At 45.8% G+C, this 23498-nt stretch overlaps 1 protein-coding gene across 5 annotated transcripts; it reads left to right on the top strand.

The window, feature by feature from the left end:
* Positions 1 to 437: 437 nt before the first annotated feature.
* Positions 438 to 21972, top strand: LOC148049890 (ceramide synthase 4-like). Of its 5 annotated transcripts, none has more exons than XM_087703394.1 (12): positions 2326 to 2862; positions 5044 to 5217; positions 6078 to 6195; positions 6644 to 6762; positions 10112 to 10241; positions 10950 to 11000; positions 15392 to 15484; positions 17825 to 17953; positions 19806 to 19912; positions 20104 to 20260; positions 20449 to 20528; positions 20706 to 20789. In XM_087703394.1, the coding sequence occupies exons 1-11, from the start codon at positions 2807 to 2809 to the stop codon at positions 20500 to 20502; spliced, it is 1188 nt and encodes a 395-aa protein (XP_087559520.1). In that variant the 5' UTR covers positions 2326 to 2806; the 3' UTR covers positions 20503 to 20528; positions 20706 to 20789. The 5 variants fall into 5 exon arrangements, with proteins under 5 accessions (XP_087559517.1, XP_087559520.1, XP_087559519.1 ...); XM_087703393.1 differs by having other exon boundaries at positions 2327 to 2862; positions 20449 to 20542; XM_087703391.1 differs by lacking the exons at positions 2326 to 2862; positions 20449 to 20528 and adding an exon at positions 438 to 529 and having other exon boundaries at positions 20706 to 21972.
* The last annotated feature ends 1526 nt before the right edge of the window (positions 21973 to 23498 follow it).

The raw sequence follows: 23498 nt of genomic DNA, 5'->3' as shown, positions 1-23498 counted from the left end.
TCATTCTCTCTGCCTCTTTCTTTCATTCTCTCTCTCTCATTCCCTCTCCCTCTCTTTCTCATATTGTCCCCCCTCTCTCTTTCTCATTCTCTCTCTCTCTCTGCCTCATTCTGTCTCTCATTCTCTCTCTCTCATTCTCTTTCTCATTCTCTCTCTTTCTCATTCTCTCATTCTCCCTTCCTCCCTCTCTCTCATATTGTCCCTTTCTCTCTCTCTCATTCTCTCTCATTCTCTCTGTCTCATTCTTTCATTCTCTTTTTCATTCTCTCCCCCCTTTCTTCCCCCCCCCCGCGTCTCTTTACAATCGCCAGGATTACTCCAGGGCGGCGTGAGAGATGGGAAGATCCTCTATCAGTTCCAGACCTTGCGCGCTCCTGCCAGGCGAGGCTTCTTTATCTTTTGCCCACATTCCAGGGAGGCGTCCACGCTGAACTCCGCTCATCCAAGCACGCCAGTCTTTTCTCTGCCAGATCGAAGCTGGCCAAAGAGCAGACCGAGTCCCCAGCAGCAGCGACGACAACGGCGGCAGGTCTGGCGTTGAGACGGAGAAGACCGCGCGGGGGGGGGGCTTTAGGAACCCTGGAGAGCATCAGTCCGGGCACCCAAAAGGGGGGTGGAGTAAGCGCTGGGAGGGGGGCATCAAGGCTGTTTATGGGAGAGGTGGGCGGGGGGGGGGGCAGAAGAGACCCCCGTCCTGTGTTCGCCCAACCAGCCCGAGCAGAAGCGGATGCGAGATGGAGGGGACGCCGCTGTCCGGGCTGAGTTTCCTTTCTCTTTCCCGAGTGGGGCTCCCGCGGTAGAGCCTGTTGCGGGGTCGCTCCGGATGGGTTTCCTTCATGCCCTGGGTTCCGGTGTGAATCCAGAGAAAGAGCGGAAAAGCCGGGTTCTCTCTCCCGTCCAGAAATTCCCTTTCAGAGCGTCCGCCGCCAGACCAAAGTTTGTAGGAAAAGAACAACTTTCGGACCGTTTCTCAAAATTTCCTCCTCCTCCTCCTCCTCCTCCTCCTCCTCCTCCTCCTCCTCCTCCTCCTCCTCCTCCTCCTCCTCCTCCTCCCTCCTCCTCCTCCTCCTCCTCCCTCCTCCTCCTCCTCCTCCTGCTACTACTACTAATATTAGTAATAATCCATTTGGTTGAATTGGGCAGCCAAATTAAATGTCTCACATGGGGAGGTGGTTGGAAAGGTGCTTTCCCCAGAGGCAACTGAAGCTTCTTGGATGAGAAGCGAAACGTCTTCGGAGAAAAACCAGGAAGTCCAGTTGCCTCTGGGAAAAAAGCCCCTTTGGGACAACCGGGACCAGGAGGACTGAGGATCCCCATTGACATGGGGATGGGGGTCTTCCTGGATATGTAGGGGGGGAAACAGGGCAGGTGACAAGTAAGCTTTGCCCACCTGTTGCAATCCACGCTCTGTTGTCCCTTCGGTGTCCTGCTGTTGCTGGCATCGCAAGAAGGAAGGCAATGCTTTTCTGGTGATTCTGAGTGAAAGATCTTCTGTCAGTCAACCAGAGGTTCTCTGGATACAACTCTGGAGTTGCAACTCCTAATACTCTGCAGACCAGGTAGCCCTGCACAGAGGGAGGAGAGCTGGGGGTTGATGGCAGCCTGCCAACTGCCACGTCTGCTCTCTGTGGGGCCCCCAGTGACTGGGGAAGGGAAGGAGGAGAAGAGCAGCTGTTGGACATCAGGAGAAACTCAGCTGAAGCTGCTTTTGTAGGACACCCTTTGCCAGATGGGCTCCAGGCCATGTAGGGATTTTCTTCTAAGCTTCATTGGGTAGGAAAGTCCCCCTATGAGGTCCGTCTCAAGGTTAGAGAAATACAGGCGGTCCTCGATTTACAACCGCAATTGAGCCCGTGTTGTTAAGCGAGACATTTGTCAAGTGAGTTTTGCCCCATTTTATTATCTTTCTTGCCACCGTCATTAAATGAATCACTGCATTTGTTAAATTAGTAAGGTGGCTAAGTGAATCTGGCTTCCTTATTGACTTTGCTTTTCCAGAAGGTCAAAAAAGTTGATCTATGACCCAATATGACCACAGGATTTTGCAACCATCATCAATATGAGCCAGTTGCCAAGGATCAGAACTTTGATCATGTGGCCCACGTGTGTGTGTGTGTGTGTGTGTGTGTCTGTCTGTCTGTCTGTCTGTCTGCCTGCCTGCCTGCCTGCCTGCCTGCCTGCCTGCCTGCCATGGCTGTAAGTGCTTTTTTCAGTGCCAGTGTAACTACAAATGGTCACTAAATGAACTGTTGTAAGTCGAGGACTACCTGTAAGCTGGATATTATAGAGCAAGATTGGGTTCATCGTTGTGAAGTAATCAAGTTGTGGCTAATTTAATGCTTGGGAAATGCTTCACACCCAGTTTTTTTAAAAACACTTTCCACACCCAACTCTTTTTACTTTTACAATTTTGGGGATGTCCTAAGGCTGTGAGATGGGCACTCTGTGTGTGTGTGTGTGTGTGTGTCTGTGTGTGTCTGTGTGTGTGTCTGTGTGTGTGTTTCTGTGTGTGTGTGCGCAGAAGCTTCAGAGCTGCTGTCTTAGGTGAAAAGGGTTCGTGGCTGAGCACATTGAGGGACACCAACTGGGGTCTGAGCCCTGGTGGACTCTCTTGAACGTCACAGGTTTTGTGAGCAGCCGCTGTTCTCGGGAGAAGCTGTATTGCGAGGTCTCTTTTGCATTGCTTGGAGGCAGCCTGGGAGATTGGGTGGAACACGTCTCCCCATCGCTTGCTTGACAAAGACTGCAAAGACCGGCTTTCCTGGGTTTGAAGCCTCAGCCCTGAAGGATCCCTTTGCTGCTGCAGATGATTCTTCAAGTCTATGGAGATCCTCAGTCTTCCAGGCCATGGTTGTCCCAAAGGTGTTTTTTCAAGAAAATCTAGATGCCTTTCAGGGAAAAAGCAACCTTTTAGACAACTTTCTGAATACTGAGTCTATATTCCAAAGCAATTTCCCCATCTTAGGGTCATTGGTGAATTTGGTGGGTGCTCCTTCAATTCCCTTATCTGGGTCCTTTATGAAGATGGTGAAGAACACTGGATCTAAGACAGAATCTTGAGGTACCCAAGTGCATACATCAACTATATGTTGATGTGGTTCTATTGAGAACTGCACTGTCACTGGTCATCCAACTGCAAATCCCTCTGATGGTGGTACTATGCCATATTGTTCTATCTTACCAAACAGATGGCTACACTCTACTTTACCAAATGCCTTTCTGGAGTCTAAGTATACCATATCCTTAGCATTTCCTTACTCCACTGATTTTGTCAATCAAAGAAGGCAATCAGGTTTGTTTGGATGACCTATCCTATTTTTTGGAGTATAAGACGCACCTTTTCCCCCCTAAATGTGGGTGAAAATTTGAGTGCATCTTATATACCAAATGTAGACCTGCCCACCCACCTCCCAGCAATTTACCTGCTTGCAGCAAACAGAGAAAATGGGGCTTGCAAAGGCGGCAATTGGGAGACAGAGGCAAATTGCTGGGAGGCAGAGGCAGATTTTCTTTTCTTTTAATCAGGCTAAACTGAAACAGGCTGTTTGCTCTTTGCTGCAAGGTAAGTCAATAACTATAAATGCCTATAGAATGTTCAAATTATTAGACCTATTTTTTAAAGACTGGTTTATTATTGTTCTAGGCAACTTAAAATGAAGAAGCTTTTTAAAATAAGTGCTTGATCTGAAGAGGCCCAGTGCTATTGTATCTTCTTTTAAATAGCAGAGAATAATGTATACTTCCACATCAATTTTACCAGCATCAGTACAAGTATAGTCTGAAATGTAACATTACAAACAGTGTATATCTTCTGTACTGTTTGCTGTTTGCTGCAAGGAGGCAAATTGCTGGGAGGCAGAGGCAGATACCCCCCCTCTTTTTTCTGCCCCAAAAGCTAGGTACATCTTATACTTTGGTGTTCCGACCCCCCCACCTTCTCTGTTCAGGAACGAAAGCCAAAACAGACGTATGAATGTTTTAATCAGTCCAAGCTCTCGTTGGCTGTGAGCCCAAAATAAACAAAGATAAATGCTCTGGTAAAAGTCCTATATCTCATGCAGCACTGCAAACAGACTTCTTTCATCAAGCCACTTATCCAAGTTGGTTTCTCTTGATTTGTGAATGAGAATGTGAACGTTGACACCTGCAACCAGGGCATGGCACAAACAGTCCGTTTATACTCAGGAGATGATCTTAATCAGCAACAGCTGCTCATAATCATCTCCTGTAAGTACTCAGTTGTTCCTTCCATTGTGTAACCCTTCGACAGGGTGCATCCTGCAACAACTCACGAGTGTTTCCCTGAACACTCCCTCTGATCCAAGGTTCCGCTGCCACCTGGTGGCCAACCAGTATCACCTCGCCCTGCTTGGAGTTGACACCCTGTCCAGGGTCCTCCATCTCCTCCAAGGCCGACTCATAAGCCCCCTCGCTGTTGGAGTCTGGCAACAGTTCTAACGGCTCCTGCCGGACCACAACACTTTGGAGTGTCTTATACTCCAAAAATATATGGTACTTTCAACAAACCCATGATGGCTTCCAGTATTCATCTTATTCATTTCTATGTGCTCTTGTAGAAATCTGTTGCTTGTTGACTTTTTCCTGGATTTTCCCACGTAGTGATGTCAAGATGATTGGTCCATAATTTCTTGAATCCATTTTTTCAATTTTTTGAAAATTGGAACCCCATCAGCTCTTTTCCAATCCTCTGGTGGGTCCCCTGTCCTTCAGGAGCAATAAAAGACAACTTCCACTCCTTGCCCATTTCATTCCTATTATTAAGAATTAAATCTACTATAGCTCAACCTACTTCTCTCTGCCACTTTTTGGGATGGCAAAGTTGTAAGCCAGGGATGTGATACATGATCACAGAAGTGTTTCAATCGTCCTTGAATTATCTGTTTCCTGACTTGACCTAATGACACACATAGCAGGAAGGGAAGGAGATGGAGTAGTGTTGCTGTAGGAAGGGCCGAGAGGAGACCCTTCTTCTGAAAACATCAGTGTCCCATCTCACCCCCTGCCTTTCTTCTCTCTTCCCAGGGAGATGGCTCAGCTCACACAGTGGCTTTGGAGACAGGAATACTGGCTACCTCCAGGGTTCACCTGGGATGACATGCAGAAGACAGAGGACATCCGCTATCCCCAACCCCATCACCTCCTGCTCTGCTTCCCCATGGCTCTCCTGCTGGTCGCCCTCCGGTTCTTCTTCGAAAGGCAAGCTATTGCCTTTGCTTCTTTCAGTCAAAACCAGGGAGTAGTGGAAGGAAAAGACAACCCCCCCACACACCTATTTGTAGAGACCTTTCCTTTCCTCCCCACGCAAATGCTTGAAACAGTGGGATGTACCTCTGCCTTTAGAAACCATTTTGGAGGAACTGAATTTGTAAGGTTGACAAATATGAGAGCCAAGGGAAGTTGAACATGCCATTATTATGCCTGACATTGCTTTTTTGTTTGCATTAGCTTCCTGTTCTGACCTAGGCTCTCCCAGCAGCACGAAGCCGAGTCCTTGTCTCTATAAACCTCTTTTATTTAATGTACAGTGAATTCCTCTCCAGGAAAGTCTTTCCTCTCCCACGGTTTTTCAAGATAGTTTCCAATTACTAAGCTTTATCAGGCTTGGAGAGTGGCCAGGCCGATATCTTTCAGATGCTGCAATACTTGACAAGAATTCAGGAATGGACTAATTGTCTCCTGCAACCTCCACTCCCCTTTCACTCCTCTTTTATTCCCTATGGGAGGGGCCATTCACTGTCCACCTGTGGCCTTACACAATATTCCAATTGTGGCCTTACTAAGGCTTTGTAAGGTGATACTAGAACATTATGTAATCTTGATTCTATGCCACTATTAATGCAGCCTGGGATTACATTGGATTTTTTGGCTTTGGCCGCATACTGTTGGCTCATGTTTAAGTGATTGTGCACTAGGACTCCAAAACCCCTCTCACATTTACCGGCATTAAGCCACATTTCACCTAGCCTGTACCTAGAAATAGGCTTTCCTTGCCCAAGTGTAGACCCTTACTTTTAGCCAGTTTTCATTTGCCTGACTGAAGCTGTTGCTTTTTCCAGGAAAATTGCCATCCCTTTGGGCAAAAAACTAGGTTTGCAAGAAAAGGTGAGGTGGAAACCTCCTCCAAACCCAATCCTGGAAGCTTTTTATACAAAGCAGAGGAAAAATCCCCAAAAGGTGAGTTCCTTCTACAAAGATTTGCACACAAATACCACCCATTTCACTCTCACAGGGACAATGGGCAGTTTACAGATCAAAGGATAAACATCATTCAGAAATAAAATATGTCAATATAATGAGAGCCTAATACAAACAATGATAGAATAAGGTAAAAATGAAAAGCTGAGTTGAGTGGCCTTCAGGTGTTAATCACTCTCAGGTTTACATGCCACACTGCAAGCCCCATACAATTTGGCAGAGGCAAGTCTTCATGTTTTTCTGTAAGGCCAGGAGTGTGGAGGCCCAGCACTCTGTCTCCCACCCCTCCTGTATCTCTGATGTGTATTCATAGCACAGAGAAATTGAGGAAAAATTAAAAGCTGTCGCCTGTTGCATTCCCCAGCAATGTGGTTTTGGGACTTGGCTGTGCAGCTTTTCTCACCTGGTTCTGTGTCCTGCCTTCCAGGAAGAAGTCAGAGGTTTAGCCAAGCAGTGCGACCTCCAACCAAGGCAAGTAGAGAGGTGGTTCCGATACCGGCTGAATCAGGACCGGCACAGTGTGACCAAAAAATTCTGTGAAGCCAGGTGAGTGGAAACTTTTGGAGAAGGGCAATCCCTGTGCACTCCATGTGGACCAGAGCATCTCTTAGTGCCCAACAGGATCTTTGTCCCTGCTGATTTTAAAAGAAGATTCCAAATGATATAAGAAGGGTGTTTGTGTTGGATGTCTAGTAGGAATATGCCTGTTTGAAGAGTCTTTATCAATTGATCAAGGATGCTTCTCCCAAAGCTTCTATACTTAGAGTGGGTTTCTAAGCTTGAAGAAAGTTCACTGGGAAAACGAAAGTCTTTGAAATCAATTCAAATTCAAAATCAAACCCTGAGTAGTTGGATTCTGTCAGAAAACTTTGGAGCATAGGGAAGAAGAGACCAGCTGAGTCATCAGTTGGGATGGGGCAATGGGAGAAGATGGCAAGGAAGTGAATGGCAGTAGGTACAACATGGAACTACTTAATTCATTATTTACACCAGTCTACATGCGAAAGAAAAAACAATACCTCAACCTACCAAAAGTAGAAGCATAAAAACAGACTAGTAGTACATGTCCGAATAGGTAAGAAATACCTCTCTACCCTAGATGAGTTCAAATCACCAGAACCAGATGGTTTACATCCCAGAATTCTGAAGGATCTAACAGATATGATCTCAGAATCACTGAACTATATCTTTAAAGATCCTGGAGTATTGGGGAACTACTACAGGACTGGAAAAGAGTTCCCATCTTCAAAAAGGGGGTGGGGGTGGATCCAGGAAATTACAGACCAATCAGCTTGCCATCAATACCTATGAAGATCCTGGAAAAGACTATCAAGCAACAAATCATCGAACACCTAGATGCAAACAAAGTTATAACTAGATTCCAAAACATATGATTGCATTCTTTGATAAAATGATAAAAATTAGTGGACCAACAAAATGCTGTGGGCATAGTATGCTAGGATATCTCAGTAAAGCATTTGACAAAGTAGACCACAACCTACTACTTGATAAGAGAGGAAAATGTGGAATAGAGATCATCATAATCATTTGGATTCATAACTGACAGATGCACTACAATCAACATTTAGTCCTCAATGGAACTACATCAGAGGGTAAGTAAGCAGTTGGGTAACCCACTTTCTTGGGTCCAGTACTCTTTGACATTGTCATCAATGATTGAGATGAGGGAATAGCAACAGCCCTTGGACTTATATATCGCTTCATAGTGCTTTTTACAGCCCTCTCTAAGCAGTTCACAGAGACAGCCTATTGCCCCCAAAATCTGGGTCCTCATTTTACCCACCTCAGATGGACAGAAGGCTGGGTCAACCTTGAGCCTGATGAGATTTGAACTGCTGAACTGCAGCTAGCAGTAAGCTGAAGTAGCCTGCAGTGCTGCACTCTAACCACTGTGCCACCTTGGCTCCTTGGAATAAATGGGGAACTCATCAAATTTGCAGATGACAATAAGCTAGTGGGAATAGTCAACACTTTAGAAAATAGGCTCAAAATCCAGAAGGATCTTGAGAGACTTAAACACCAGGCCTATCCCCCACACACACACCTCAAAAAGGCAAGACACTCCTTTCTCTTTTCCTTTCCCTTCACCATTTTCCCACTATTTTCATTTTCATTTTATATTTTGATACGTTTGTTAAAATTATATTTTAAAAGAAGGAGGGCATTTGTGGGATGCAAAGGAAAGCATCCCCCTTCTGCATCTTACAATCCTGGTAGCAATGCGTTGACTCTGGGTTTTACAGATTAGATTTATTTATTTGTTTATTTATTTATTTGTCAAACATGTACAAGATAACAAGTGTAGGTATGAACATAAACACAAAGGAAGTAAACACAAATAAATGAGGACAGTAAGACAAGAATGGTAGGCAGACTGGTGCGCTTATGCACGCCCCCTTTATGGACCTCTTAGGAATGGGGTGAGGTCCAAGGTAGAGATTGAAGCTGTGAGGAGTCAAGGCTGTAACAATGGATTCGGGTAGAGCATTCCAGGCATTGACCACTCTTGCCGAAGTTGTCTTTTCTGCAATCACGTTTGAAGAGGTTGACCTTCAGTTTGTATCAATTGTTTGCCCGTGTATTATTGTGGTTGAAGCGGAAGAAGTTGTTGACAGGCAAAATGTTGTAGCAGAAAACATTGGCGCAGTTCCAGATTGTCCAAGCCCAACATTTCAAGCCTGGTGGTATGAGGAATTCTATTGTGATAGAGGAGTGGGGGACTTTTCTTGTGAAATATTTCTGAACCTGCTCAATCATGTTAATGTCTGATATGATAGATTGAAAGATCTTACTATATATATAGTATATTTAGTATATATATATATATATATATATATATATATATATATATATATATATATATATATATATATATATATATACACACACACACACACACACACACTATATATATATATATATATATATATATATATATATATATATATATATATATATATATATATATATATATATATATATATATATATATATATATATATATATATATTTAAAGTCACAATAGAGCACAGGTTCGATTCCCAGTAAGGGTGTGGCTAGCTGATGAGAGCTAAATAGCTTGAAATAGATCTATACTAGTCTCCCTTTATTTATTTATCAGCATAAATATAACATATATATATTCATTTTTTATTTTCATACACTCACATGTATATACCATACAGGATTAAACAATAATTGCATCAATTCCTCTTGTCAACAATGCCCCAGAAAATAAAAGCCCAATATACCTCTTCCATTCTCCATACACCTCTTTCTTCCACCACCCTCCAACTTTCTCTCTTCCATCCTTCTTCTTTCCTACTCCTCCTCCCCTTGGTGTATTTCCAGTATATGTTAATGTACTTGGCTTATCCTATTTTTAAAGAAAAATTAAAGAAAAACAGTATACATGTGAAGTCACATTGGATTGAGATCTGACACATCGTGTCTAGCCTAATATATGTCCCTCTCTCCCCCCACCCGACCCCCCGACCCCCCACCTCCGACCCCCCGACTTCCCCGAACCCATACACGGTATAGATTTTTAACAAACACAGTCTAAAATCTAATATTTCTGAACCTGCTCAATCATGTTAATGTCTGATATGATAAATTGAAAGATCTTTATAGAAATGGCTTGTTCACTTACTATGGAAAAGCAAAAAGCTGTGATTTGATGTTAATTCCTTATTCTACTGCAACAGAGAGAGTTGAAAGTCAATGCTTTTTTTCTCTTTTCCTTACTTCTCTCTTTCCTTTCTCCTCCCATCTCACTGCATTTTATATTACTTTATAGCCTAATTGCTTCAGAAGTGAGGGCTGTTGGAGCAGTCTCAATCCTCTGTCAGCTTGACTTTGTATTCCCTTCTAGCACTAGAAGCTCTGGAGCCCCCGTCCTGTTGTCCAATTCTACCCTGATGCTTTTTTTCTGGTTGTTTTCCAGCTTCAGAGCCGTGTATGCCATCATTTTCTTCTTTATGGCATTGGCCATCCTTTACGATGTGAGTGACAACTTTCCCTACTTCTGTTGGTCATTGTCAAAAAACAAACAAACTGGTCATATGTAATGCAGGTATTGGACTTCTCTGCCTCCCACCTCCTAACATTTAATGATAATGTCAGCGTTCCAAGTATCATGTACAATTAAATCAGAATCAAAGGCAAAACTATCCTTAAAGTTCCAATTTAATAAAGCAGGCATTTTAGGCACATCTGTGTTAATCCCAATACTGGAAATGACATCAGAATTCCACCCAGTTAAAAGTTCATGATCTTGTCCCCACACCCATAATCCATCACATGGTCCAATCTTCTTCTTCCACGCTGGCATCCACACCCAGCTTCTTCCAGTCAGGTGTACTGATGCGGAGACAATGGATGACCTTGGCTTCTAATAAAGAATGAAAACAATACATTCCACAATCTCACTCCTGTCTATTCCCCCCTCCCATCAACTATACTAAAGAAACAGCATAATGAAATAAAAGAAAGTGTGGCAGGCCAAAATTCTAAAAGGAATATAATTGCAGGCCTGACAGATACATTTTTGATTAGCAAAAAGGGTCCCTTTTTTAGCCCTTTCCAATATCTTAGTGACTGCAGTTGCTTTGTGGTTTCCTTTCCCTTCCATCGTCCCCTTCATGTCAGATCTAAAGAAGTGTTGGTGGGCTGTTATGATGTCATTTCTAATGAACGGTGCCTTCTTGCAGAAACCCTGGTTCTGGAACGCCCGCGAATGTTTGGACGGGTACCCACATCAGGTAAGGCATTGGTTGACATGTGAATGAATACTTCAGTGGAAAAATATTGTATGAGGCCAAGTGTAAGAAAATCACCAACATGTCCTGGGCAAAATCATTGGACTTTTCTGACTTTCTTGACAAATTTATCATCCAAAGGATGGAGGAGGGAACTAGAGTTATAGCTATTTTGGATTTTGCTCACATTTGCAAACCAGTCGCAAAGATAAGTTGATTTCACCCCTGAATTTGATATCGGAACCTGGGAAAACCCTGGAAAAGATATTCAAGCAGCAGATTTGTGAACATATGGAAATGAATAAATTGGCTATGAGAAGACAGCATGTGTTTGTTAAAGACAGATTATGCCAAACAGACCTTATTACCTTCTTTGATGAAATGACTGAATCAGTGGACTAAATCAGTTGGTTCCACTCCAGGACCAGATGGCGAGAGTGGTCAGGGCCCTGGTCTCAGGCTGTTGTTGCTAAATGCCAGGTCTGTGGTTCACAAGGCTCCCCTTGTCCGGGACCTAATATTAGATGAGGGGGCAGACCTGGCATGTATTACTGAAACCTGGCTGGGCCCAGAGGGAGGAGTCCCCCTCACTGAAATGTGCCCAGAAGGATGTCAGGTGCTTCATCAGCCGCGACCCCAGATAAGGGGTGGGGGAGTGGCTATCATCATCTGAGGGTCATTAGTTCCTCGTAGGATCCCTACTCTGGAGCTTGTCAGGTGTGAGTCCTTGTTGGTGAAGTTGGACCTTGAGGGTCAAGTGGGCTTGTTGTTAACATACCTTCCTCCCAACAGCGTTGCAACAGCCCTCCCCTCGCTCCTCGAGTCATCAGCTGAGCTGGTGGTAGAGTTCCCCAGACTTATGGTGCTGGGGGATTTCAACCTGCCTTCGCTCGGTGAACACTCTGACGGGGCGCAGGAGTTCATGGCTTCCATGACAGCCATGGACTTGACCCAAGTAATCCGGGGTTCAACTCACTCACCGGGTCACACACTTGACCTCGTATTCCTCTCGGAGCAGTGGAGACGTGATCTAGATTTGAGGGGCATTAATATCTTGCCCTTGTCATGGTCTGATCACTTCCTACTGAGGCTTGACTTTCAGAAACCAATCCCCCACTGTAGGGAGGAGGAACCGATTTGGTGATTCCACCCCAGGCGCCTGATGGACCCTATGGTATTTCAGATGGCACTTGGAGAAATACCTGACTCTCTCGTCCACAATCCGGTGGAGTCCTTAGTTGCTGCTTGGAATATAGTGGCAGTGGGGGCTCTAAACCAGATTGCGCCTTTGCGGCCTCTCCGAGGTAGCGGATCCAGGAGGGCCCTTGGTTCACTGAGGAACTCCGGGAGATGAAGTGCCAAAAGAGATGCCTAGAGCGCTGCTGGAGGGCCAGTAACTCTGAATCAGACTGAGCACTGATGAGAGCCTATATCAGGACCTATCTCGTGGCAATACAGGTGGCAAAATGTTTGCATTTTGCCACTCTTATTGCATCCGCTGAATCGCGTCCAGCTGCCTTGTTTAGAATAACCCGCTCCCTCTTGAAAGGGAGGGATGCGGGTGACCCTTTACAGAGCTGAGGAATTTGTTCAGTTTCTAGCGGATAAAGTCGCTCGGATTCGGACAGATCTGGACTCCAATTGCACGGTACCGGGGGAAGGTCTTGAGCGGATATTATGGAGCGAGTTTCAACTTGTCACTCCTGAGGAAGTGGACAAGGCCATGTGAGCGGTGAGTGCCTCCACCTGTATACTGGACCCGTGCCCCTCCTGGCTGGTTTCGACCAGCAGGGAGGTGACACGTGGCTGGATCCAGACGATAGTTAATACCTCTCTCCGGGAGGGATCCTTCCCACTCCTTCTAAAGGATGCGGTGGTAAGACCCCTCCTGAAGAAACCTTCTCTGGACCCAGCCATTTTGAGTAACTATCGTCCAGTCTCTAACCTCCCCTTTGTAGGGAAGGTTGTTGAGAAAGTGGTGGCCTTTCAACTCCGGCGGTCCTTGGATGAAACCGATTATCTAGATTCCTTTCAGTCCGGTTTCAGGCCTGGTTACAGCACGGAAACTGCTTTGGTCGTGCTGACCAATGATCTCTGGCGAGCCAGGGATAGGGGTCACTCCTCTATCCTAGTACTCCTTGACCTCTCAGCGGCTTTCAATACCATCGACCATGGTATCCTTCTGCGACGGTTGCGAGAGGTGGGAGTGGGAGGCACCATTCTTTGGTGGTTCTCCTCCTATCTCTTGGACAGGTCGCAGTTGGTGTTGGTCAGAGGGCAGAGGTCAACCCCTAGGCCCCTCAATTATGGGGTGCCGCAGGATTCAGTCCTGTCCCCCCCTCCTATTTAACATCTACATGAAGCTTCTGGGTGAGATCATACGCCAGCACAGTATTAAATACCATCAACATGCAGACGATACACAATTGTATCTGTCTGCCCCGTGCCAACTCAGTAAAGCGGTAGAAGTGATGTCCCAGTGCCTGGAGGCTGTCAGGGTCTGGATGGGAACGAACAAGCTTGCACTCAATCCCGACAAGACTGAGTGGCTATTGATGCTCCCTCCCGAGGATGGTCCAGCCATTCCATCACTTAGCCTGGGGGGTGAAATTATACGCCCCTCAGAGAGGGCTCGCAATTTGGGAGTCCTCCTGGATCCACAGCTGACTTTAGAACAGCATTTGTCGGCTGTGTCCAGGGGGCCCTTTGCCCAGATTCACCTGGTGCACCAATTGCGACCCTATCTGGACTGGGAGGCCCTTCGGATAGTCACTCATGCTCTCATCACCTCAAGACTGGATTACTGTAATGCGCTCTACGTGGGGCTGCCCTTGAAGAGTGTTCTAAGACTTCAGTTAGTCCAGAATGCAGCCGCGCGAGCGATTGTGGGTGCACCTAGGTACACCCACATTACACCTATCCTCTGCGAGCTGCACTGGCTTCCCATTGGTCTCCGAACACGCTTCAAAGTGCTAGTCGTTACTTTTAAAGCCCTACATGGCTTAGGACCTGGCTACCTGAGAGACCGCCTCCTGCCAATTACCTCCCACAGACCGATTAGATCAAACAGACTAGGCCTCCTCCGGATTCCATCGGCCGGCCAATGTTGGCTGGTGACACCCCCCCCCGGGGGAGGGCCTTCTCTGTAGCTGCTCCAGCCCTCTGGAATGATCTCCCCGTTGAGATCCGGACCCTTACTACCCTCCCGGCCTTCCGTAAAGCGACAACGACCTGGCTGTTCTGGCAGGCATGGGGCAGTTGAATTGTCCAGCCCCATTCTAAGTGGTGAATGTTGTTAACTGTTGTTTTATTTTTTTATATCCCCCTTCCTTTTTTATTGTAAGCCGCCCTGAGTCTTCCGAAAGTGGGCGGCATACAAAACTAATAAATAATAATAATAAATAGTGGACAAAGGAAATGCTGTGGATATAGTATACTTAGACTCCAGCAAGGCATTTGATAAAGTAGCCCAGAACCTCCTTCTTGGTAAGGTAGAACAATGTGGGATAGACAGCATCACCATTCAATGGATTTGCAGTTGATTAATCAATCACACTCAGCAAGTGGTCCTCAATGGAACAATGTCTAGATCTTAATGCAGCAATCCTTTAATACAGTTCCTCATGTTGTGGTGACCCCCAACCATACAATTATTTTATGTTTTCCGTATTTTTTTAAAAAGATGTGTTTTCTGATGGTCTTAGATGACCCCTGTGAAAGGGTCATTCAACCCCCAAAGAGGTCCCGACCCACAGGTTGAGAACCTCTGGTCTAGATAGAAACATGCAATGGGAGTACCTCAAAATATTGTCTTGGTCCCAGTGCTCTTCAACTACTTCAGAAACAACCTAGATGAAGAGATGGAAGGGATGCTCAAGGATGCTTTTCCCAAAGGTGGGGAGGGTTGCTAACATTTGGAATACCATGTCTGATTCTGGTTACCATGATGCCAAAAAGATGCTGAGGCCCTAGAAAAAGTGAGAGCAGAGCAACAAAGATGATATGGAGTCCAGAGGATAAATTGCATGATGAATGACTAATGGAACTACTGGATGTATGTTTAGGCTAATGAAGAGAAGACTGATGGGAGACTTGTTAACTGTCTATGAGGACTAGAAGGACCATCATGGGGTAGATTCATTCTCTACAGCACCTGAGGGCAGGACAAAGAGAAATGGGCCTGGATAGCTCCTTCTCAGGCATGGAATATTAAGAGAAGCCCCAAGCACATGAGGACTCTCTAGGATAGCATTTCCCAAACTTGACAACTTTAAGACATGTGGACTTCACATTCCTAGAATTCTCCATCCACCATGAACACAACACTAGGATATTGTCTTTAGAAGCTGACAATTGGGACTACATGACACCATTTGTCCATTTATGCATTGCAGCCTACCCAGGCGAGCCTTTTGGGCTACTACCTCATGCAGAACTCCTACTATTGGTCCCTGGTCATTACAGTGCCTTTTGACGTCAAACAGAAGGTGAGTGAGCCCTGGCAGAAGAGATGTGGTCCTGCTGGTTAGGAAACCCCATTCAGATCCCAGAAGGAAATGGGTGTCTTCCCTTTGGTGCATGACCAGCATTTATGCCTTTCAGTCAATTTATGTGGCAGCCCGTCTGGCCAACGCAGCTCAGGTAGTTCATTTGAAAACTCCACAATCCATCAGATAAAGGGAAGTTAAACAAAACAAAGCAAGGGAGCTAGTTTGGTGCATCTTAAGGTACAAAACTATATGCTAATTGTGGGTATGACCCTTAAGGGCTCATAGGGCAGTGTTGGCTAATCTTTTCAGTGGGCCAAAAGGGCACCATGCGCAAATGTGTCCATGCATGCGTGCCACAAACAGGGTTAGGAAGTGGGGGAGCCCTTGCAGGGAAGAGCTGAGAAGTTTGTTCAGTTTCTGTCGGATAAAATCACTCAGATTTGGGCAGACCTGGACTCTACTTGGGCAGCACCAGCTGAGATGCCGAGGGAGAGTCTTAGTCAGATTTGCTGGAATGAGTTCAAGTTTGTTACCCCTGAGGAAGTGGACAATGCCATGGGAGCGATGAGTGCCTCTACCTGTTTACTGGACCCGTGCCCCTCCTGGCTGATCTCAACCAGCACGGAGGTAACACAAGGCTGGCTCCAGAGGATTACGAATGCATCTTTACAGGAGGGGTCTTTCCTGCAGCCGTTAAAGGAAGTGGTGGTAAGGCCCCTTCTTAAGAAGCCTTCTCTGGACCCAGTTATTCTTAAGAACTATCGTCCTGTCTCCAACCTTCCTTTTTTGGGAAAGGTTGTTGAGAAGGTGGTGGCGCTTCCCCTCCGACGGACCTTGAATGAAGCAGATTATCTAGACTCCTTTCAGTCTGGTTTCAGGCCTGGGTACAGCATAGAAACCGCTTTGGTCACACTGACCGATGATCTCTGGCGGGCCAGGGATAGAGAACATTCCTCTATCCTAGTGGTTCTTGACCTCTCAGCGGCCTTCGATACCATCGACCATGGTATCCTTCTGTGACGGTTGGAGGAGGTGGGAGTGAGAGGCACCATTTTACGGTGGTTCTCCTCTTACCTCTCTGACAGGTTGCAGTCGGTGTTGGTCAGGTGACATAGGTCGACCCCTAGGCCCCTTAAACATGGTGTGCCGCAGGGCTCGGTCTTGTCCCCCCTCCGATTTAACATCTACATGAAGCCGCTGGGCAAGATCATTCAACAGCACGGGGTTAAGTATCATCAGTATGCTGATGATACACAATTGTACCTCTCTGCACCGTGCCAGCTCAGTGTAGCGGCGGATGTGATGTGCCGATGCCTGGAAGCTGTCAGGATCTGGATGGGGGTAAACAAACTCGTACTCAATCCCGACAAGACTGAGGCTGTGGATGTTGCCCCCGAAGGACAGTCCAGACAGTCCATCCTTGATCCTGGGGGGTGAAAACTTACACCCCTCAGAGAGGGCCCGCAATTTGGGAGTCTTCCTGGATTTACAGCTGACACTGGAACACCATCTGTTGGCTGTGACCAGGGGGGCCCTTGCCCAGGTTTACCTGGTGCACCAATTGCGGCCCTACTTGGATTGGGAGGCACTCCAAACGGTCACTCACGCCCTAGTCACCTCAAGGCTGGATTACTGCAACGTGCTCTACATGGGGCTACCCTTGAAAAGTGTTTGGAGACTGCAACTAGACCAGAATGCAGCCGCACGAGTGATATTGGGTGTACCTAGGTACACCCACGTCACACCGATCCTCCGCGAGCTGCACTGGCTACCTATTGGTCTCCAGACACAATTCAAGGTGTTGGTAATTGCCTTTAAAGCCCTACATGGCTTAGGGCCAGCATACCTCTGAGACCGCCTACTGCTACATTCCTCCCAATGGCCAGTGAGATCCCACGGGGTGGGCCTCCTTCATTGTCAGCCAGACAATGCCGGCTGGTAGCTCCCTGGAGGAGCGCCTTCTCTGTGGCTGCTCCGACCCTTTGGAACGAGCTACCCCCAGAAATCCGGACCTTTCCCACTCTCATGGCCTTCAGAAAAGCTGTGAAAACCTGGCTATTCCGGCAGGCCTAGGGCTGTTGACCTCATTGTTGAGGTCCAGCCCCGATCGTAATGAATATGTGTGTTGCTTTTAACATGTTTTTATTGTCATTTTTTATTCTTCTTCTTTCTTCGATGTAAGCCGCCCGGAGTCCTCCAGGATTGGGCAGCCTATAAATCGATTTAATAAATAAATAAATAAATAATTCCACTCAAAACCACTTCCTCATAATAGGATGTATGGGTCCCATTGAGGAGCTACAAAATTAATAGCTCAGTTGTCTCCTTTTCCTGCAGGACATTATTATGATAATTATCCACCATGTGGTTTCCATCCTCCTCACTAGCTTCTCCTATGGCGTCAATTTCATCCGTATCGGTACATTTGTCATGTTCCTACACGATGCTCCCGATGTTCTGCTGTATGTAAGTTAATGCTCAAGAACACTCTTCCTCTACCCTAAGATTTAAAAAAAAAAGAATATTCTTCTCCTTCCTCTCTTTTTGAAAAAAAAAACACCCTAAAACAAAACCGTCATCCATGTTTTTGGAAAGAGGAGCTCAATCTAGAAAAGAATTTATACCAGCCTTCTCTTGCCTGCAGTCTGCCAGACGTGCTGGGATCATAAAAATAATTGATGCTGTAAGTCCCAATCTGGAAGGCTTCTTTGAAGGTCGAGAAAATACAAAAAGAAAATAGTAATTCAGAGAAAGGAAATGTGACCAGACAAATGCGCGCACGACAAAAGCACGCCGACAAAACAGCGGCGAGAAAACCGTGATGTCATAAAAGCGCCCACCACAACGCGCTGACAAAACCGCGCCCACAAAAGCGCGATTTAAGTTAAGGGTTAGGGTTAGGGTTAGGGTTAGGGTTAGGGTTAGGGTTAGGGTTATTAGGTTGTTATTACTTGTTTGTTGAAGGTGCGCTTTTGTCAGCGCGCTGTTGTCGGTGCGCTGTTGTCGGCGCACTGTTGTCAGTGCACTGTTGTCGGTGCGCTGTTGTCGGCACGCTTCTGCGCTCATTCATTGGCGCGATTTCGACCTCGTGGTTTTCTTGCCGCGGTTTCGTCGGCGCGCTTTTGTCAAGTGTGCATTTGTCGGTGAACCAAAGAAACAGCATGGGAAAAATGGGAAATTGTTTCAAATTTTAGATATCCAGTTTGGAGTTTGAAAGCATGATTGTTCTGTATTCAACACAGAATGTTTGGAAATGAGCTAACCCTCACTTGCAGAAGACTAAGATCTTCCCAGACTTGCAAGCTGCTCTGCATCCAGATTTCTCTTCAGCATTTTCATATTCTGCAAACTACAATTCCCAGGATCTCACTGGGAGACAGAATAAAGGAGCTGCAGCAGCTTAAACCCACAGAAATTTGCCATCATACTATGGAAATCGAGCGTTCTCACAACAGGAGCCTCAGCCACTCAACAATTTCTGCCCCAAAGATGCTTTTTCAAGAAGCAACTGGACTTTCTGGTTTTTCTTTGAAGATGTTTCGCCTCTCATCCAAGAAGCTTCTTCAGCTCTGACTGGATGGAGAGGAATGGAAGGATTTACACTGCTTGCTGGCAGCTGATCATTTCCATCCTTTTAGTGAATCGTTAAGCCCACCTGAAGGTTTATCTCTGCCCTCAGTGTCACCTGAATGATGTGAATGAGTATGGAGCAGTGGTGGGATTCAAATAATTTAACAATGGCTGGGTGGGCGTGGCCATGGTGGGTGTGGCCAAGGGGTGTGACAGGTAGCACTCAGCCTCCTGCACCACCACCCCTGGGAGCAAAAACAGGCTGTATGGGGAAGTGCTGTCACCCCCACATGCCATTTTGGGCCTAATAGGCCTCTCTGCAGCCTCCTGGGAGCCAAAACGGGGTGCATGGAGACCTCTGGAAGGGGCAGGAAAGGAAGGGGAAGGGCTAGTCAGCATATTAACAACCAGTTCGCCTGAACTGGCCCAAACTGGCTGTATCCCACTCACCACTGGTGTGGAGCCTCCTTGCCTGCAGCCAAATGGCACAACCTCCAAGTGGCCTCAACAACTCACTAAAAGGATGCAAATGACCAGCTGTCTGCAAGGAGTATAAATATTTCCATTCCCCACCGTCCAGTCAGAGATAAAGAAGCTCCTTGGATGAGAAGTGAAACATCCTCATAGAAAACCTAGGAAGTCCAGTTGCCTCTTGAAAAAGCACCTTTGAGACAACCGGCACCTGAATGACTGAGAATCTCCATAGACAACAACAACAATTTCTGCTTCTTTTTCTCTTTTTCCTCAGAGTGCAAAGACGTTTAACTACCTGAAATGGCAGAAAACCTGCGACACACTCTTTGTCCTTTTCGCCCTGATGTTCCTCTTTGCTCGTGGCATCTTTTTCCCTTACAAGTACGTTTTGGGAATGCATGGAGAAAGGGCAGGAATTTGACAGCACAACTGCAGAGGCATCTCTCTTTTTTTTTTTACATTTCCCCTCACATCTTGAGACGTCTTTTTTTATATTGTGATGACCAGAACTGAATGGAAAATACGGAGGAGATAACAATTTTCCTCTTTCTTTTTCCATCCCCTCTCCCAAGGATTCTCTACAACACGTATTACTATTTGGCGGAGCTCCACCAGCCTTATTTTGGCTACTACTTCTTCAATGCCTTCCTGATGCTCCTGTATCTTCTTGATGTTTTCTGGTCTTGCCTGATCCTCCTCATGATTTATAGGTTCCTGATCCATGGCAAGGTAAGGGCAGAAACTGGGCACTCAGTACTCATGAAGGTGGGAACCATAGGCACATATTTGGGAGACAAGGAGAAGGTGCCAATTACTCTAGTTGAACCCTGCTCCAATTTCATTTTCATTCCGTGTTGAGTCTGATGCAAGATTCCTTGGTCCTGCTGATACTCGCTCTTGTCTCTCATTTCCCCCAGTTTGAATTGCAGATTACAAGCTCTGCAGGGCGCTTGAACATCGGCCCCATCTAACAAAATGACATTCAATGTAGAGAAAAGTAAAGTATTACACGTAGGCAAGAAAAACCAAGAGGACACATACAGACTGGGTGAAATCAGGCTTAATAGCAGTAGTAACCATGGGAGGGATCTTGGAGTCTTGGTGAACAACCAGTTAAATATCAGTGTGCAGCAGCAGCAGCCAAAAAAGCCAGTTCTCTACTTCTCTGTTGTAGTTGGGAAACGATGTGCGGAGCGATTCGGAGAGCAGCGAGGAGGAAGGCGTGGATGAAGCGGACCAGAAGGCAGAACAAAAGCAAAAACAAAACAGCACCATTGTCAAGGAATTGCGCAGCAGGTGTCCAAATGAAGCCATAGACACGAATACGAACTTGTAGTTTTACATAAATAAATATGTTTGGGATTAGTATCTACAGCAGATGGGACTGAAACAGAGAGGTGGGGGCTATTTTCCAAGTTCACCTGAAGACCAGACAAGGAAGGATGGATGGAAACTGACCAAGGAGAGAGATTCAACCTAGAAATAAGGAGAAATTTCCTGACAGTGAGATCAATCAACCCATGGAACGGAAGTTTGTTTTTGGAAGCTTCATCACTGGACGCTTTCGAGAAGAGATTGGACTGCCATCTGTCAGAAATGGTGTAGGGTCTGGACCAGATGACCTATGACCTATGAAGTCCCTTTTGACTGTTATTCTAATTCTATTCTATTTTCCATTTCTATTTCTTATTCCTATTCCTATTATTCCTATTTCTATTCTGTTGTCAGGCAACATCGTGAGGTAAATCAAGCAACCCACAGCCCTCACAGAAGATAAAGGCGGGAAAAAGGGGAAACTCCCACTTCACACCCACAGCAACCAATCATAGCACAGATTGCCTCATGCAGGAGCCAGAACTCTCTGCAATGGAGCTGCGTGCATGTGGGTGCTTGCCAGCCATTTGCACGAACCACCCCCTCTTCTTCCCCCACACCTGTCTGCAAAGCCGGAAACGTTGGGGAACTCTGCCCTAGAATATAAAATGAGAATGAACCTCCTCCTTCTAGCACTGATGAGGTCACCTAGTTTGGTCATGAAATGTCTGCCAGAGAACAATCAAATTGTTTGGGTCCCATAGGTCTCTCTTGGGAGGCTACCATTCTGGTGGGAGGGGGAGGCTTGGGGAAATTCTTTTGCTTGGGGTTTTCCTTTGTTCCTTTCCTGGCTTCAGTGTAGTTTTGGGGAATTGGGAGGTAGTGGGGGGAGAATGGGCCTCTGGAGAAATGAGATCATGGCACCCGGGAACTGCCTCTTATCACCTTCTCTGCCTGAAGTTCTCACCACATCTTCGCCCCTTGGGATTGGCTGGAAGTTGAACTGGACATTGGGAGGGGCCTCGGGGAAAGCGGCTTAACCTAATGCTTTGGCGTGGAAAATTCAGATCCTGCCTACACTCTCTCTGCTATCACTGTCCTCCAATAAAAGTTCCTTTTGAAATGCTTTTCATTTCAAGAGTTCTGCTTTTCTGAGAAAGACGGTGAAGCAGGACCTTACACAATGTCAGAGAGCACCAAGAACCTCTCACTTCAACCCTGAGCCAACATAGCATACAGTTTGGCTAGTCTAGAGAAAAGAAGGACCAGGGGGGACTTGATAGCAATATTCCTATATTTGAGGGGCTGCCACAAAGTAGAGGGGGAGAACTTATTCACCTTTTCATCATATGTGGTGATTATAAACAAAAGCCAAGGATTTCTGGCGCCAGATAAAGACATGGTTGGAAGAGATATTAGATCAAAAGATAGATTTAAAACCAGAACAACTCCTATTAGGAATAATAAAAGAAAAATATAGTAAAGAAGTGAACATATTTAATGCTGCATGTGATAACCGCAGCAAGATTAGTATATGCACAAAATTAGAAAAACAGAGATGTCCCCACCGAAGAAGAGGTAATAAATACAATTTTAGATTTGTGCAGAAATGGACAGACTGACACTAGAAATCAAAAATAGAGACGAGACATGAATTTTGGAACAAAATGGATCAATGGTTGGAAATGAGGAAGAGGAGCAGTAGTGGGTTTCAAAAATTGTTCGAACCTACTCTGTGGGTGTGGCGTCCTTTGTGGGAGTGGCTTGCTGCCCATGTGACTGGATGGGAGTGGCTTGCTGCCCATGTGACTGGATGGGAGTGGCTTGCCGCCCATGTGACCGGATATGAAGATGCCGACGACACTTGTCAGAACCACCTTAAATTACCCCACACACAGCACTGGCATGCATAAGAATATGATGTAAACTTGTTTGTTAAAAGGCATCTTTGGTTTGCGTTAAAACAACTTCAACACACGCAATGTTCTGATTGCACCACAAATGCAGTAGTCATCCTTACCTTTCACAGAGGCACTGAGTTTTATAAATATGAGCATGATAGTGTAGAATAATCATATCCAAGGACCAGTGGTAGGTTTCAAAAAATTTTGGAACCTCTTCTGTAGGTGTGGCCTGCTTTCCGGGTCCACTGGTGGAACCTCTTCTGACCGGTTCGGTAGATTTGACAAACCGGTCTACTGAATAGGTGAGAACTGGTAGGAACCCACCTCTGAAGAGGAGTCAGAACAGAACATTTGGGAGGATTGTAATATTGGAGCTGGATCATCCATAGATACCTATATAAAGGAGGATAAGGGGTGTGTTAATAAGATTAACGTAGCTATATACGATAAGTAGAAACTGTACTTGTTCTTATGTTAAAATATGTATGGAAATGACAAAGCCAGAAAGATCGCTCTATGTCCAATGCTTGTAATGTTTATTCAATATTTTTTTTAAAAAAAGTGTTAGGAGAGAGTGGGTTTTGCAGTGGAGGAGGAGGAGAAGGGAATGGTGGGGAGAAGGAGGAGGAAGAGGAAGGGGAAGAGGAGAATTGGGGGTCCTTGGTGATCTCTGAGCTTGCTTGTCGTCTTGTAGACACTTCATTACCCATACTAGGTAACATCATCAGTGCTAGTAAGAAACAAGCAAA

This window comes from Thamnophis sirtalis, unplaced genomic scaffold (genome assembly GCF_051295495.1).
Source record: "Thamnophis sirtalis isolate CommonGarterSnake01/CBP01778 unplaced genomic scaffold, rThaSir2_p1.2 scaffold_1, whole genome shotgun sequence".
Classification (NCBI taxonomy): domain Eukaryota; kingdom Metazoa; phylum Chordata; class Lepidosauria; order Squamata; family Natricidae; genus Thamnophis; species Thamnophis sirtalis.
The sequence above is the reverse complement of the archived record's forward strand: the minus strand, read 5'-3'. Positions and strand labels throughout refer to the sequence as shown.

What these genes read in the sequence shown, in the direction of transcription:
- LOC148049890 (XM_087703390.1), top strand. Translation starts at nt 2,807, where the DNA reads ATGATTCTTCAAGTCTATGGAGATCCTCAGTCTTCCAGGCCATGGTTG. An exon ending in AGGCCATGGTTGTCCCAAAG is followed by an intron (nt 2,863 to 5,043) that starts GTGTTTTTTCAA and finishes CTCTCTTCCCAG; the next exon opens with GGAGATGGCTCAGCTCACAC. An exon ending in GGCATCTTTTTCCCTTACAA is followed by an intron (nt 19,913 to 20,103) that starts GTACGTTTTGGG and finishes CCCTCTCCCAAG; the next exon opens with GATTCTCTACAACACGTATT.